Here is a 14,828-nt window from a genome sequence, read left to right as displayed (position 1 = left end):
TTCTGCTTATTTATTGTATGGAATGTAGAAGACACGAGCAAGTGCGGTTGAAGAAAAGTTTTCCATTTTCAATTAGGGTTATGGAATAAACATGTTACGCTACACACTAAATTCAATCGGCAAAGAGGAAAATGATGTGATCTATCTGTGTGCATAAAATTTATGTTGTCAAGTTCGATTGAATCGGGTCTTTTTTCTCCAAACAGTGCATGTATTATTGGGGGAATCGGTGGTCCATTCGGTGTTGATAAGACTCTTCAATAAATATCTTCTTTTTAACACAGAAAAAAATATGGGATTACAATTTTTAGCTTTCAAAAAGTAATTCTTTCGGGATTAGATTTTCAATCTTCGGTAGAAATTGAAAAAATGTAATTCCTTCAGTGATTAAAAGTAGGACTAAACACTAATATTGGGAATTGAACGATGATACTGCTGCTAAGAATTTTCCAACGCATATATGGATTGGTGTAAAATTATACGAAATGAATATCTTATACAAACTTATGTTGGGGCCACATTTCGTCTAACAAATTTCCTCTCTAGGTATAATTACTATAAGGTTACACGATTTACGTACAAGGAGATACGGTTATGTGAGAAAATTTAATTGAAACATACATTAATTTGGTCTTAAAATGTTTCAATGCCTTGCGAAAAATAATTTTTTTTAGTCGGTTTATAAAGATACTGACAGTTTGAATAAATCATTAAATCAATGTAGACACTACAAAGATATACTAAAGACATAGAAATAGAAAGAAATTGCAGGAAGGCCACAATTAAAATAATGAAAAAATAGTGACGCCTGAAGTCATCTGGCAATTTGCATTTTAATCCCACGAGGAATTAGTTTCTTTGAAACAACGCAACGGTTCACAATAAGTCACGTTGGGATTAAGAACAAATTGCAGCAGTAGTGGTAAGATCGTAGACTGAAATGCAGGACGTCTCGGGTTCAAATCTCGTCAGGTAAATAAAAAATTAATTTCTGTTTGATAAAAACATTTCTCATTCCAGATTCACAAAAAAGCTTCTTCTCATATCAGATATTTAGATAAACACTGTAACATCACCATATCCGAAAAAAAATATGGTTTTTTAATGATTTTTTTCTTAAAAGTAGGAGGGATTCGAATATTTTTTCATTGCACTGCAAATAACATTTTGAAAGAATTTAAAACATTAAACTTTAATTCCTATAGGGAGTACTTATTTGGGGATAAGTTCAAGTAATCTGAGGGATGAAATTTAAATACTAAAAAAGATTCGTTCGCGTACTTTTAATCCCAAAAAGATTTAGATCTAGGTCCATATTTTTATCTGTGAACCTGTTTTTGATTTCCTACAAGGGAATGCAACCGGTTTTTTCGATAAATTTAGTTTACGAAGCTCCATATCTTTGTTTATGCAGCTTGAGAAAAGACTGAGCGTGAGATTACTTTCTCTAGACATCTGACTTTTAACACAAAAAACTACTTTTTAGTTAATTAGCAAAATGTTGAAAGTATAATGGTTTTTGTAAATTGAAATTCGGAAAATTTCCCGGTAATTTTATCGCCATCTAAACACTAGAAAAGCTCCCGTTCCAACGCTTTCTTATTTAACAAAAAAAAATATTTTTTGTGTTGGAAGTCAGGGGTCTAGAGATAAAAAACTACCGCTCCACTTTCACTGAAGTTGCATAAACAAAGATCTGGAGCTTCCTACACCATATTTACCGAAAAAACCGGTTGCATTCCCTATTTTCTATAACATTGTTATAATTCTTTCATACCGAGATACGGTTAAATCTCTTTTCAACGTGCAAGGATACAGTACCGAACTGGCTCGAAAAAGCCCATCGGGGGCTCCATGCAACTCAATTGCAAAAGGCCCACAAATTAAATATTGTCATAGAAAAATCGAAAAGGCCCATCGGGAATCCACCGAATTCACCATATGGCCAGTCCGGGCCTGCAAGGATATTTGATTGGAAGTTCTTTTTCTGCGGTTGTTTCGTCCGGGACTAATTTTTCATAGATTATTTTTCTCTCAACAAAAAGAGTTGTTTGGTACACATTTTTAAATAAAGCCTTTCTCGCACTAGTGCCAGCAAACACTTTAATGCGGTATTCTGTCTAGAACTGAAACCAAATGTTCTGAAGTAGAAATTAATTCCAACAAATTACACGATCAAACCTATATCACAAAGAAATCATTTGTCGTTACATTAAATACAAAAATAATCCAAGTCATGTGACTTATACCCAGCATCTGATGTGCTTAACATTTTTATATGGCAATTTCACGCTTTTTGAGTAAAAATATCCCTAATGTAATTGAGTGAATGTGTTCACAACATTCATTTCAAGGAAACACGTGTCAGATTTAATCGATCACACCTCACCTTCTGCCTTCCTGCTGCTTGGATATAAAATGATAATAAATAATTTGATGTCAAATTGCGTTGGTACTTCATCAATTACATTGAAGGTGGGTAGAAGACCTCGAGAGTTATTATTTTTTTTTGTTATTCACAAAAATTCCGATTTCCCCACATGTCCTTAACGACAAACTCATTTTACATTGATGTATCATTGCTTACGGGTATTGATTTTAGGGTTGTTCGAAAATCGAAAAAAAAATAAACAGAAGGGAAGTTTTAAACGAGAATAGTTACGAGAGATTGTTCTGATTTATTTTTAAAGGACCATATGCTGTTACCGCATCAACGTTCTATTCAACCATGTTCTGATGACAAAATCCACTAAGCTTATCTGCGTTTAGGATGTGGTTTTATTTTGGTTGTGTTACATATGTTCGCATTTTTAAAAACGAACATTAAGCGTAAGCGCTGGTAATGAGATTGCGATTATCGATTTTCTTTTTAATTAAGCTACGTAGTGAAGACCGAAAATAGAGCACGCGCATATGTCTCACATTTATTTTGGAACATGTTAATGCTGGCTAAAGTGTGTATTGTTTGCTTGTTATCCGGTGGTGATAGCTACTTGTGATAGAACTGTATTTGAGATTAATGTAAAATTCACTACGTTCATACCAACGATAGCATTGTTATCATTATGTTTTTGATACATTATCGAGAGTCATGGCAAAAAAGGCATAAAGCCTACGTAGGCACCACGGTGGGCCCACTGTAATAGCAAATAGCTGATAAAGAAATCAAATATCGGTGAGGTGAAAGTTGTTGGCACTGCCACATTTTTGTGTGGTGACTATTTTGATTTAGCAATACATTTTCACACTAAGACTGTAGAATGTCTATTATTGCTTATAAAATGGATGAAAGATCGAGGTATTGGTCCAGAAGATGTGAAATTCCCAGCTACGAAAACAATGATTTCCTTAGCCCACATCTCAAGAGTATTAAATGACATGTATAAGTTTCAGGCAGCACAGAAAGGTAGCGATTCCAACAACCTGCACCTCCCACCTCCCACGCAGATAATAGTTTTTGTTTGTGGATAACACATAATCTAACGATAACGACAGATACATAAAAATTGCGAGTTAAATCTCAATTTCACCATAACGTTCACAATTGTTTTTGTCGACTTCAAGCTACAATGAGCGAATTCAAGAAACACGTAGAAGGATTTGCTACAAAAGCAATTCATGTAGAACAAGAAACGGATTCATGGTCCGACAAACAGATCGTTCAGCCAATAGTCACCACTACCATATTTCGAATGGAAGAACCGGATCGTTGGCTTGTAAGTCACTGGAAATATTACATAATTACTTCAGAATTTACATTCTACATACTTTGATACAGCCACATTATTACAGTCGCACTGGTAATCCTACACGAAGTTTGTTGGAAAAATGTATGGCGTTGTTGGATAACGGCAATTATTGTCTTGCATTCGCTTCCGGTCAAGCTGCAGCCTCATCAGTCACATCGATTTTGGCGGCTGGAGATCATGTCCTGTGTGCCGAAGGAATCTATTCTGGGACACCGGACATTTTGAAGAATTTGAAGGATAAAGACATTCAGTTTGATTCGGTTGATTTTACTGACCTGAACAATGTGAGGCAGGGAATGAAAGCTAACACAAGGGTAGGTCGCTACGGACGTCTATAAATTATCGTGCAAAATTTGATCATTTTTTTCGTCAGATGATTTGGATGGAGTCAATCACAAATCCACTGCTCAATGTGTTAGAAGTTGAAGGAGTTTGCGAAATTGGACATTCTCATCCAAATGTATAAATCGATTTCAATGTCCACGTTCTATTATTAACTGTCCAATTTTAGGTCATTGTTGTTGTCGATAACACATTTTTAACTTCCTACTATCAACGTCCATTAGAACTTGGTGCTGACATTGTCCTATACTCTTTATCAAAATACCTAGGTGGACATTCCGACCTAATTATGGGAGCTGTTGTGCTGAATGACCAAAAAATCTACTCTCGCTTAAAATACGTTCAGCATAGTAAGCATTATCAATTAGAACATTCGACTTATTCATTAATTTATGCGTTTCCGCTGCAGCTCATGGTGCAATACCATGTTCATTCGATTGCTATCAAGCACAAAGATCGTTAAAGACATTAGCTGTACGAATGAAGCAACATGGAAAATCGGCATACAAAATTGCTCAATTTCTATCAACTCACCCAGCAATCGAGAAAGTTCTCCATCCTGCTTTGCCGTCTCATCCGCAGCATCATCTAGCTCTGAAACAATCGTATGGCCATAGTGGAATGATATCGTTTTATGTGAAAGGGGGCTACAAGAACACCAGAAAATTCTTGCAATCAATGAGAGTAGTAATCTTATGTGGTAGTCTTGGTGGTGTTGAAAGCGTTGCATCGATTCCGTAAGATCACTATCATAATTCAGTATTTTAAATAATTTGCTGACTCCCTTCCTTTACGTCATTCAGGGCATTTCTGTCGGCAGGCGAAGAAAATTTAAATCACCTGGAAAAATTGGGCATCACTAGTAACTTAGTTCGATTTTCGGTTGGTTTGGAAGATTGCAATGATTTAATAAGAGATTTGGATCAGGCACTGAATTTATCGCAGACTAACGAAAGCGAATAGTTCATAACACGTTCACTATGATTAAAAATGTATTGAAATGTGATGAAAAAACGTTAAATGTTAAAATTTTGTGCCCTTTGTTAACACGATAACTTGAGTAAATCTCAACCGATTTTCAAAAACTCTTTTTTATTCGACGAAGTGTTGAAATCCTCAGGTCAAGTTCGAAAATGGGTATAATCGGTTCAACCATCTGGGAGTAGTTCTCAGAAGAAGCCTTTTCTGCTCTTTGTTAACACGATAACTGGAGCAAAGTTCAACCGATTTTCAAAAACTTTTTTTTTATTTGATGAAGTGTTGAAATCCTCAAGTCAAGTTCGAAAATGGATGGTATCGGTTCAACCATCTGGTAGTAGTTCTCAGAAGAAGCCTTTTCTGCTCTTTGTTAAACGATAACTGGAGCAACGTTCAACCGATTTTATAAAACTTTTTTTTATTTGACGAAGTATTGAAATCCTCAGGTCAAGTTCGAAAATGGGTTGTATTGGTTCAACCATCTGGAAGTAGTTCTCAGAAAAAGCCTTTTCCGCTCTTTGTTAACCCCAGTTACAGTGTTCTGAAGCGATTTAAAGAAAAATGTTTGATAAAGCCCAGAATTCCTGAGGTTAGGTTTCAAGATACATTATATTGGTCTAACGATGTAGCTGCTGTTGCTAAACGAATTTTTTGATCTATTTCAATAAGTCTTTCTTGTTATTTTATTTTGTCTTGTTAACAAAAGCGAATAAACCACAAAAAATTAATGAGTGTGAAGTTTGCGGCCAGAGCGAAGCGAGGGCCGCAATTCACACGACTTGAATTTTTATTGAAGGCATTCATCATTTTATAGACAATAACGGTCTAATATGAGCATAAAACCAGGCCAGTAACAGAAAATGAAGTTGTGAATCAAAAATTAGTATCGTTTTATAGTCTCAAGACTTTACAAAGATTTTCAGTAAAACAAAACAGAATTAAATTATTAATGAGAGATTTAGACCGTTCTAGTAGTTCTTCTTAATCAACCAATAAATCATTACCAACATCTATAAACCTTGTGACATGGTGGGCATGAGTTGACGGGTAAGTAATCGGAAAAAGTTTTAGGTGCATTGACCATTGACAAAGTAAAATGGGAAAAGTGTCGGATATTTTGCATAAAATTTCCTATTTTTTTTACTTCTATTCGAATAATCCTTTAGAAACGGCAAACGTCACAGCACTGCTACTAGCACGAACACTGAATTGCAGTGCTGTGCAAACGTTCATCCAACAAATCTGATGTTAGATATATAATCTTATACTTCATTTGTTTTAACATACATTTTTTACTATATAAGAAAATGCAAGCCAGAGCTAATGCTTATTTTTGTCATTGTTGTCGATAACAGATGAATCTTGTTGAAACTGGTCAAACCTGATTTTGAATTATTGGCAGTTTTTAGGTGAAATCAGGACACCTGACCTGTCTCCGAACCTTAAGTTATTTTTAAAAAATTCTTATAATTTCTGGGTTCTAGTAAAATGTAGAATACCAACCTGTCGATAACCTAATCAACTTTTTCAATTTCTTTGAAAATCGCCTTTCGTTTAGAAAATTTTGGATACATCTACACACTCCAAAATTAAAAAAGTTTTGAATAATAGATAACTTCGTATGTAAAATAGTGATAAACAGCATTAATAATTTATCCGATCAACTTCGGTATAAATATCGATTTTCATTTGCGTTGTTGTTGCTTTTTTCTCTTAAAACAATGACCATCTGTTTAAAACTAAATTTCATATTTTTTCCTTCAAACAATTTATAGCCGAACATCTTCATCCCATGTATACATATAATGTTTATCGAATACCATCAACAAAATGGAATAGTTGATAAATTATCAAAATTGCGAAAAATCATCACAGATGTTTCGACAATATATTCATTGTTATGTTACATTACGAGTATATGCGAGCGAATTGTCTCGGGGTCGGGGTGTATAGCCTTTCAAAGTAATATACAAAACTCATTCAATAAATGTTAACTAACCACCATCTCGTTATCAACATATTTTATGCGTAAAGGATATGGTTTCATTCGGCATATATAGTGTACTTACTTTACCAAATTTATATAGATGTGCGTAATGGTACAAGGACCTTGCCTCATATCGTTTAAGTGGATTTTTCTTTTCGACAAGTGCATATGCACATTTGAATTGAAATGAATGTGGCTTTGTTTGGGAGTCAAAATCAGAATATATTCATGGTGTTGGTACAGTAATGCATAATTTGTACAGATGGATAGAAAGAGAGAGGGATAGGGAACTATATTTTTCATTTATGGTTTATTAAACATTAAGAGAATCTCTTCTCTTATATTATACAACATGCTGGTGCTAATGCATTATGTTATGATATTGATCGTTCCCTACGTGCACTTTGCAATATGTTAAATAATGTTTTGTGATTACCATTGAGGGGTTATTATTTAAAAAAAGAAGATTGACATTAAATATTCAGCATTCGGTATTCATTACTCTGATAAGTATAATTTATTGAGAAACCAGACCATGAGAAATGTTGGTCACCAAGAATACGATTTATATGTTATTACTCGTTAAAAAACCCGGAAATCCGTAAAGAACAGATTTTCTTGAACGGAGACATGATTTACAGGTATAATTGCAATTTTTTTACGCAACAGGGTAGTACCCCTAAGACTAGGAACGTTTTTAAATTCTTCATGAATAAGCTTTCACGTTCGACTCTATCATCTGTTGTTCTATTACACATTTGAATAAGTCGCCTTTTTATCGCGCAAAAAAGACAGGATTGCAATTTCTTTTTCTTTTCATTTTTCGGGTAATAAGGGGTCGACTTCGTTCAAATTTTAGGGGATTGTAGTACTGGACTAGACCAATCACATAAGCTACCAAATACGTCGGGCTGTTGGCTGTACTGGCTTCAGTGACTGTATTAAGAAAAAATTTCTCTGACTAATAACGGCTGCGGACATTAGCAAACCTAACGGTTTAGGGTTCCATTGGAAGTCTTAGGCGCGGTACTTCCTAAAAATATAAAAACTTGCGCTGGAGGGTCTATTGGCAATAAGAGATACTGCAATTTCTAAAATGTCACCTAGTAGTCCAAAGAAATTTCGACTGGTTGTTGACCACTTTGAATTTTTTTTTGCCTTAAATTTAATTTACAGAGTTGCTTGGTACCTCAGCTTTCCAATGATAATATTCCCGACTTTACTTCTTACATAAAATGGAATTTTGGTTGACTTTTATGAAGCAGCCGAGTTTGTGGTTGGTTGGATGCGTGTGCGTGTGATAAATGCCCCTCCGACCTTGGCCTACATTATGGAACAGTTTGCTGTACCAAAAAAAATAAATTCACACGAGAGCGAGTCACTAAAGTACCCGATGGTCACTTTTTACCAGAAATTCTCGTTTTGTTTCTGCATAAATGGAGAATTAAAATGAAAAATATTGTTTTTCCGATTGCAAACTACAACTAGTGTAGTGTAGTGTAGTGATGTCATTTCTTTTTTTACGTATTCTTCTCATTTTTTGTCCGAGTATTTCGTATCTCCAGCCACTGGTTGCCATTATGTACCACAAGAGTACTGAAAACAGAATTAAAATTACCGATATTGTCGCTTCACTCGTATAGAACGTTAGGGTCATCCAAAATAAAAACTCATCATTCCTCCAATCCAATGGAAATCCAGTTTCAGGAATAGTGTCCTTCTTCAGCCGATATATGGTGAAACAAGTGTCTGACACGCTGCACAAAAACAAACCGAGGAAAACAAAATCTTGGAAAATGTCATGAAATTTTCCAATTTCTTGTTAACTGCCGTGAACGACATATCACGATTTCGCCAAATCACATAAAAGAACTTCAACAGCAAAACAATGATGATCAGATCATCGATATTACGAATAATACTATGCCACTTCTAACACATCCTGCTACATTGGGATCAAATATAGAGGATAATAAAGCGAATAAAAGGTTTTTCATATCCTTTCGCCAAGTGTTGCCGCATCTTCGCGATGTCAAAAGCGAAGGCAATAAAAGAACTGAATTATCCGCTGAACGGATTTATGAATTTGAGTCCGGAACATTTCTTTAAATGTCCACTTCAATTGACAACCGTAATTCGACTATATAAAACCGAAGTTATGACTATTATAACCATGGATTATATTGACAACATTATCTGTTAAATACATACAGCTACAATTAACTACAATTAAATATGAATGCTTTTCGTGTGAAACTAATTGGGCTTTTGAAAATTATTGAATCTGTTGAATGAGAGATTCTATGGAATTTTAGCACTCTTGTACCAACTAGGCCCCACCTCTTGGGTGGGTCATGTCCCTTGACTGGCTTTTTTTTTCTATAATTCCAGTCTTAGTTTTCTAACCATTTTTAAATGAGGTGGTGTTTTTGAGATCACAAAATTAAAGTTACATGAAAAGGTGATGTCTCTTTTATTCAGAAAGCAGCAGTCATCACATGCTTCATTTTACTCATATTTATTTAATTTCCTGAAGAAACAAAAAGAGCTATGAGTTGAAGGTCCAGCGAGCGATGTCTTACTCCTAATATGAGTCTCCTACATAGTCTACTAAAAGCGTTGAACAGGTGGCACATTTCTTGCCTACCTCTTGAAAAAAAAACTCATGTGAATTACGGCCCTCGCTTCGCTCTGGCAAAATTCACACTCGTGCAAACACTTTAGGAACGAAAAAAATTCTTTTAAGAACACGATTTCACGCAAAAATTGTATATCGCAGATTACCAGTCCAATAAAGTCCAATGTTCGAATTTAACCACATGAATTACGATGCTGGTCGAAAACACTTAATATTTTCAAATCTGCGATTTTTGAAGCCTCTGAGAATTACTCGAGTTATCGTGTTATCAAGCAAGCAAGATTGTTCTAGACTTCTAGATTGTTCGACCAGAAATCCAGATTCACTTGCTCGTCGAATTTTTTCTGGAACCTCACTACTCCAATATTATCCATCTACGAACTTAAAATCGGGTAAAAATTACTTAAGTTATCACGATAACAAGGATCAGCGTCTGAGTATAATTTCTCCCATATCTTGTAACAACGATCACAAAATTATATTCACATGAAAAATCAATGTCTCTTTTATTTAGAAAACAGCAGCCATCACATGCTTCATTTTACTCAAATTTAATTTAATTTTCTGCAGAAACAAGAAGAGCTATGAGTTGCTGGCCCAGCGAGCGATGTTTTACTCTATTACGAGTCTACTATATTGTCTCCTAAAAAGCGCTATGAGTGTCAAATAACAGAAAACATACGCTATGAATGGAAGGTTCAGCGAGGTACGTTTACAACTTAAAATGAGTCTCCATATAGTCTACTAAATGAGCTGAAAAGGTGGTGTATTTCCTGCCTACCTCTTGAAAAAATATAACTCGTGTGAATTACGGCCCTCGCTTCGCTCTGGCCGCAAAGTTCACACTCGTTCAAGCATTTTAGGACCGAAAAAAAATCTTTTAAGAATACGGATTTCACTCAAAAATGGTCGTACATCCCAGATTACTAGTACAATTAAATTCCAATGTTCGAGTTTAACCACATGAACTACGCTACTAGTCGAAATTGATTTTTGAAGCCTCTGAGAATTACTCGAGCTATCGGTAAGCAAGCAAAAACTCTTTTGGGAAGTACTTCTTAATTGTTAGACCAGAAATCCAGAATTTCTGACAATATGTTTACAATTACTCCAAACTCACTACTCCAATATCATTCTCTGTCAATTAAAACCAAAATTTTGAAAATCGGTAAAGAATTACTCGAGTTATCGAGTCCACAAGGAAAAGCGTCTGTGTAGAATTTCTCCCATCTCGTTGCTCTACCATTATCCATCTGCAAACTTAACCTCAAGAATTTCAATCTTCGTCGAATAGCACAAAAAATTTGAAAATCGGATAAGAATTAGGGAAGTTATAGCGGTAACAAAGAATAACATTCTCTTGAGAATTATTCCCATCTCATTACTCCAATATTGCCCATCTACGAACTTAACCTCATGATTTTCATTCTCCGTCGATTAAAACCAAAATTTTGCAAATCGGTAAAGAATTACTCGAGCTATCGAGTCCACAAGGAAAAGCGTCTGTGTAGAATTTCTCCCATCTCGTTGTTCTAACATTATCCATCTGCAAACTCAACCTCAAGAATTTCAATCTTCGTCGAATAACACAAAAAATTTGAAAATCGGATAAGAATTAGGGAAGTTATCGCGGTAACAAGGAATAAAATTCTCTTGAGAATTACTCCCATCTCATTACTCCAATATTGCCCATCTACGAACTTAACCTCCTGATTTTCATTCTCCGTCGATTAAAACCAAAATTTTGCAAATCGGTAAAGAATTACTCGAGTTATCGAGTCCACAAGTGTACGGACGTTTTCTGTATTTAACGTTTTTTGTCAATGTAGAACATTTTCAAAATATCAAAGTGAACTTAGCGTTACGGACATTTAAGGGTATTTTCTTTCATAAGACCCTGACTTTCAGTCAAGGGAATAAAAATGATAAAATAGGAAAACTTGTAGAAACTTGACACGGTTTGAGAATTGGTTAAAGATTGTGTTTCAACTATTTTGAACACATTGCGCTTATGGGACAGATATATGCACCTCTCGCAATAAATCTAAGATATGCACAAAATACAAACAGCTTGGTTAAAACATTTTTTTATTTATGCCAACGCATTATGCGTTGTTTATGCCCCTCTACTTTCCTGCACTTTATTGAAATCAATTTGATTTCATTAGTTTATTGTCCATTATCACTAGAACAACTTCAACCAACTAACATCACAAAAATATCAGAAAGCAAAAGCCTTTTTTATGTCTTGTCTTACAAACAAATTCATAGTTTACAGTCTAATGGTCGATATCTATCAATAAATTTAGAAACTACTGCCGCTACCGCTTCCGGATTATCAAGGTGAGCGTGATGTCCCCCTTCCACTCGATGCAATTCAAAGCTCTGATTCGATTGCATATTTTCAATAATTCTAAGGTACTCCGTCTCGGGGAACAATGATTGTTGCGCCTTAATAAAACAAAACGGCGACACTATTCTCTTCGCCATATCGTCGTACACATCGACCGGAATGATAATTTCGAATTCCTTCAGTCGACCGTCACACGAAAAGTAATATTTGTTCGGATCACTTTTTGACGGTCTCGCACCGCGATACATTAAAAACGGAAGTGATTCAATATTCATCGGAAATGACTTATTAGAGTGTCGCTTTTTAATTAAATCGTCGTAGGTGTAGCTGGGTGGTTCACTGTTCTCCTGATTTCTTTTGTCCGCTATGTATATGTTGTTAATGTCACGAATTAAGAACTTTAAGGCAAAATCTCGCCAGAGCGTGTCCGGCTTAATCAGATCCACACTGATGACCATATCACATCGATCCGGAAATGTTGAAGCGAATGTATACGATACCATTGCACCCAACGAATGGCCCAATAGTGACACACGCTTCCAGTTGTATTTTTTTATCACAAACATTAGGACGTACAGGAACGTTGAATATGTATAAATCATTCCATGTGGTATCGGAGACGATAATCCGTGGCCAGGAAACTCAATGACTAGATAACTTAGATGAGTCGGTAGAAGCGGTATAAGACGATCAAAAGTACCTAAAGTAAAAAAGGTGGTTGTGATTGAAGAAGAAAAGAAGAAGAAGAAAATCCTAACTAACCAGCATTGTCTTGCCATCCATGTAAGCAAATTATCGGTTGTAAACTTTTTGAGCCCCACCATCTACATGCGATATGACCCCAAGGTACTTGTATGTTGAATTCATCAATCTATAAGACAAAAAGTATTTCACAGTTTGTATAGATTGTATTGTATGTATTGTATGGTCGGTGAATTAGCCTTGGAGTCAGCCGTACCTGTATTTGATGGTCTAATTTTGGAGCCTTGATTACCATAGTTGATTTGCTAAAGTTTCAGTATTCTAGTTTCGGCAATTAAGGATCACGAAGTTGTAATCTGCAGACTGGTGAAGAAAAATTGACCTTTAAATTGTCAACTGTGTACAAATAAGTTAATCTAATGAATAAAGATGACTTTTCATTTAAGATAAGAAAAGATATCGATATATGAAGTGAGCCGTCTGTATGTATACGAGAAAACACCAAAAAATTATCAAAAATTTTGACAACGGTCTCGTTAAGTGGATTAGCTTAATAGCGTAAAAATATGGGAAGTAAGTGACTAAATAAGAGATATTTTGGGAAGTTTCTTTCGAAAATTGCATTGCTATTACACTATTACATTGTCTGTCCAATCAGAGAGATAACTGCAATAGTGCAGGTGTTCAAAACGAAGAGAAGCCACAAACTAACGAAACGACATTTCTAGCGAATGAATTTCTTATCTCGATATTTCTCTTTGGAGTTGTTTCAGTCAGCTGTTATTTTAAGTCGGAGCATCAGTGAAGGAAAATGTATTAATGCAAATTCAAGGAATTCAGGAAGAGTCCGAATGTTAATGGTCCGGAAGCAGCTATTAATTTGCTATCGACAGCATTAACAAAAATAAACGATAATAACATCCGGATAACACATATAAATGTAGTTAAATGCATGCCGAAACAAATGAAGTAAAATATTTTGTATCAAGTAGTTGGTAGGTGTTACTTTGATCAAAGGAAGTAAAAGATTCGAAGACAATATAATCGATACGCTAGCTGTTATCAAAACGTTGATTCAAAGTGTTACACTCGTGCTGTTATATGGCATGGAATTCTCTTGAAGACTAGCTAGAAACGCTAATTAAGTAGCACTTACACTTAAAACATCTGGCATCTTTCATTATAAAACTTAAAACTAATTTTCAATGTATTGTGTGCATTTTGAACAGTTCTCATTAAAAAACAAAGTTCCAATTTAAATGTGCCTTCACTGAACTTTGAATAGTAAAAACTAATTTGCTAAAACTTATTTTTTACATAAATTATCCGAAATTCGATGAGTATTCAAATATAAAACTTGAAGTGATTACAGTGATTAACCAACAACTTTACGATCGGAAACAACTATACTCTTCAATGATTAAACTAACGCGATACTTAATGTTTGTTGTATCAGCAATGAAAAATATATGACTAGACTCACAACTCATTATCAACATATTATTATACAACCGACGCTCTTTCGTTAATACTGTTGTGGCTAGGTATTACAACTATTTATTTTGTTCGTCAGTTGTTCGTATTCCAATCGTTTTTTTGCTCATGTCTCACACCAGTTACACTGATAATTATGGACGTATATTGATTATTATAATTATATCTATCGACACATGTATTCGAAATTCGAAGCAACTGATAAAGTCAATTCGACAACCGTTGGCGGGTGAGTTTAAATTTTTATTCTAAAATTTGAAAGGAAAAGTCTGAAGAATAATATTCCATGATTAACACAAGCCCTGAGAAATTAATGGTGTTCTTAGTAGACGCATATTTTTATTAACATCCTTCCTGATCGAAACACACGCATTCCTCCCAAAACAAGAATCATAAAAATACATATCACCATCGTATGGACAGGCACAATAACCCATCAAAACAATAAGGTTTAAATCATGTATGTAACTCAAACTCATAACAAACTCCTGTGTATATGAGTGTAACCAGAAAGTTCATACAATCTTCATTGGATTTACCTAAAAATTATTCCGAAATGATTGCAACCCAAATACCATATTGAAC

General features: G+C 34.9%; 2 protein-coding genes and 1 long non-coding RNA gene across 6 annotated transcripts; 2 read left to right on the top strand and 1 right to left on the bottom strand.

Annotated features, from left to right (window-relative positions):
- The first annotated feature begins 3,989 nt into the window (after positions 1 to 3,989).
- LOC119080567 lies at positions 3,990 to 4,415 on the top strand. Its single transcript, XR_005088337.1, has 3 exons — positions 3,990 to 4,063; positions 4,123 to 4,209; positions 4,261 to 4,415. It is a non-coding gene; the product is annotated as an uncharacterized LOC119080567 (long non-coding RNA).
- A 101-nt stretch (positions 4,416 to 4,516) lies between these two features.
- On the top strand, positions 4,517 to 5,054 carry LOC119081101 (putative cystathionine gamma-lyase 2). The gene is made up of 3 exons (XM_037189841.1): positions 4,517 to 4,565; positions 4,630 to 4,828; positions 4,895 to 5,054. Exons 1-3 carry the CDS (start codon positions 4,517 to 4,519, stop codon positions 5,052 to 5,054), a joined length of 408 nt encoding a protein of 135 aa, XP_037045736.1.
- A 2,322-nt stretch (positions 5,055 to 7,376) lies between these two features.
- Positions 7,377 to 14,375, bottom strand: LOC119080494 (probable serine hydrolase). 4 transcript variants are annotated; one of them, XM_037188891.1, is made up of 5 exons: positions 14,259 to 14,360; positions 13,006 to 13,165; positions 12,810 to 12,918; positions 11,917 to 12,747; positions 7,377 to 7,437 (listed from the first exon to the last, which is right to left on the bottom strand). In XM_037188891.1, the coding sequence occupies exons 2-4, from the start codon at positions 13,042 to 13,044 to the stop codon at positions 11,960 to 11,962; spliced, it is 936 nt and encodes a 311-aa protein (XP_037044786.1). In that variant the 5' UTR covers positions 13,045 to 13,165; positions 14,259 to 14,360; the 3' UTR covers positions 7,377 to 7,437; positions 11,917 to 11,959. The 4 variants fall into 4 exon arrangements, with proteins under 4 accessions (XP_037044786.1, XP_037044783.1, XP_037044785.1 ...); XM_037188888.1 differs by lacking the exon at positions 7,377 to 7,437 and having other exon boundaries at positions 11,766 to 12,747; positions 14,259 to 14,375; XM_037188890.1 differs by lacking the exon at positions 7,377 to 7,437 and having other exon boundaries at positions 11,766 to 12,747; positions 14,301 to 14,367.
- Between the last annotated feature and the right edge of the window lie 453 nt (positions 14,376 to 14,828).

This window comes from Bradysia coprophila, unplaced genomic scaffold (assembly GCF_014529535.1).
Source record: "Bradysia coprophila strain Holo2 unplaced genomic scaffold, BU_Bcop_v1 contig_350, whole genome shotgun sequence".
NCBI classification, from domain to species: Eukaryota; Metazoa; Arthropoda; class Insecta; order Diptera; family Sciaridae; genus Bradysia; species Bradysia coprophila.
The sequence above is the reverse complement of the archived record's forward strand: the minus strand, read 5'-3'. Positions and strand labels throughout refer to the sequence as shown.

Bases quoted from the DNA above. Each gene is read 5' to 3' on its own strand.
- LOC119081101 (XM_037189841.1), top strand. From the start codon at position 4,517: ATGTTCATTCGATTGCTATCAAGCACAAAGATCGTTAAAGACATTAGC. The intron at 4,566-4,629 runs GTACGAATGAAG...CAACTCACCCAG, and splicing joins GATCGTTAAAGACATTAGCT to CAATCGAGAAAGTTCTCCAT. The intron at 4,829-4,894 runs GTAAGATCACTA...TACGTCATTCAG, and splicing joins GAAAGCGTTGCATCGATTCC to GGCATTTCTGTCGGCAGGCG.
- LOC119080494 (XM_037188888.1), bottom strand. From the start codon at position 13,044: ATGGTAATCAAGGCTCCAAAATTAGACCATCAAATACAG. The intron at 12,919-13,005 runs GTACGGCTGACT...TTTGTCTTATAG, and splicing joins AATTAGACCATCAAATACAG to ATTGATGAATTCAACATACA. The intron at 12,748-12,809 runs GTTAGTTAGGAT...TTTTTACTTTAG, and splicing joins TGGATGGCAAGACAATGCTG to GTACTTTTGATCGTCTTATA.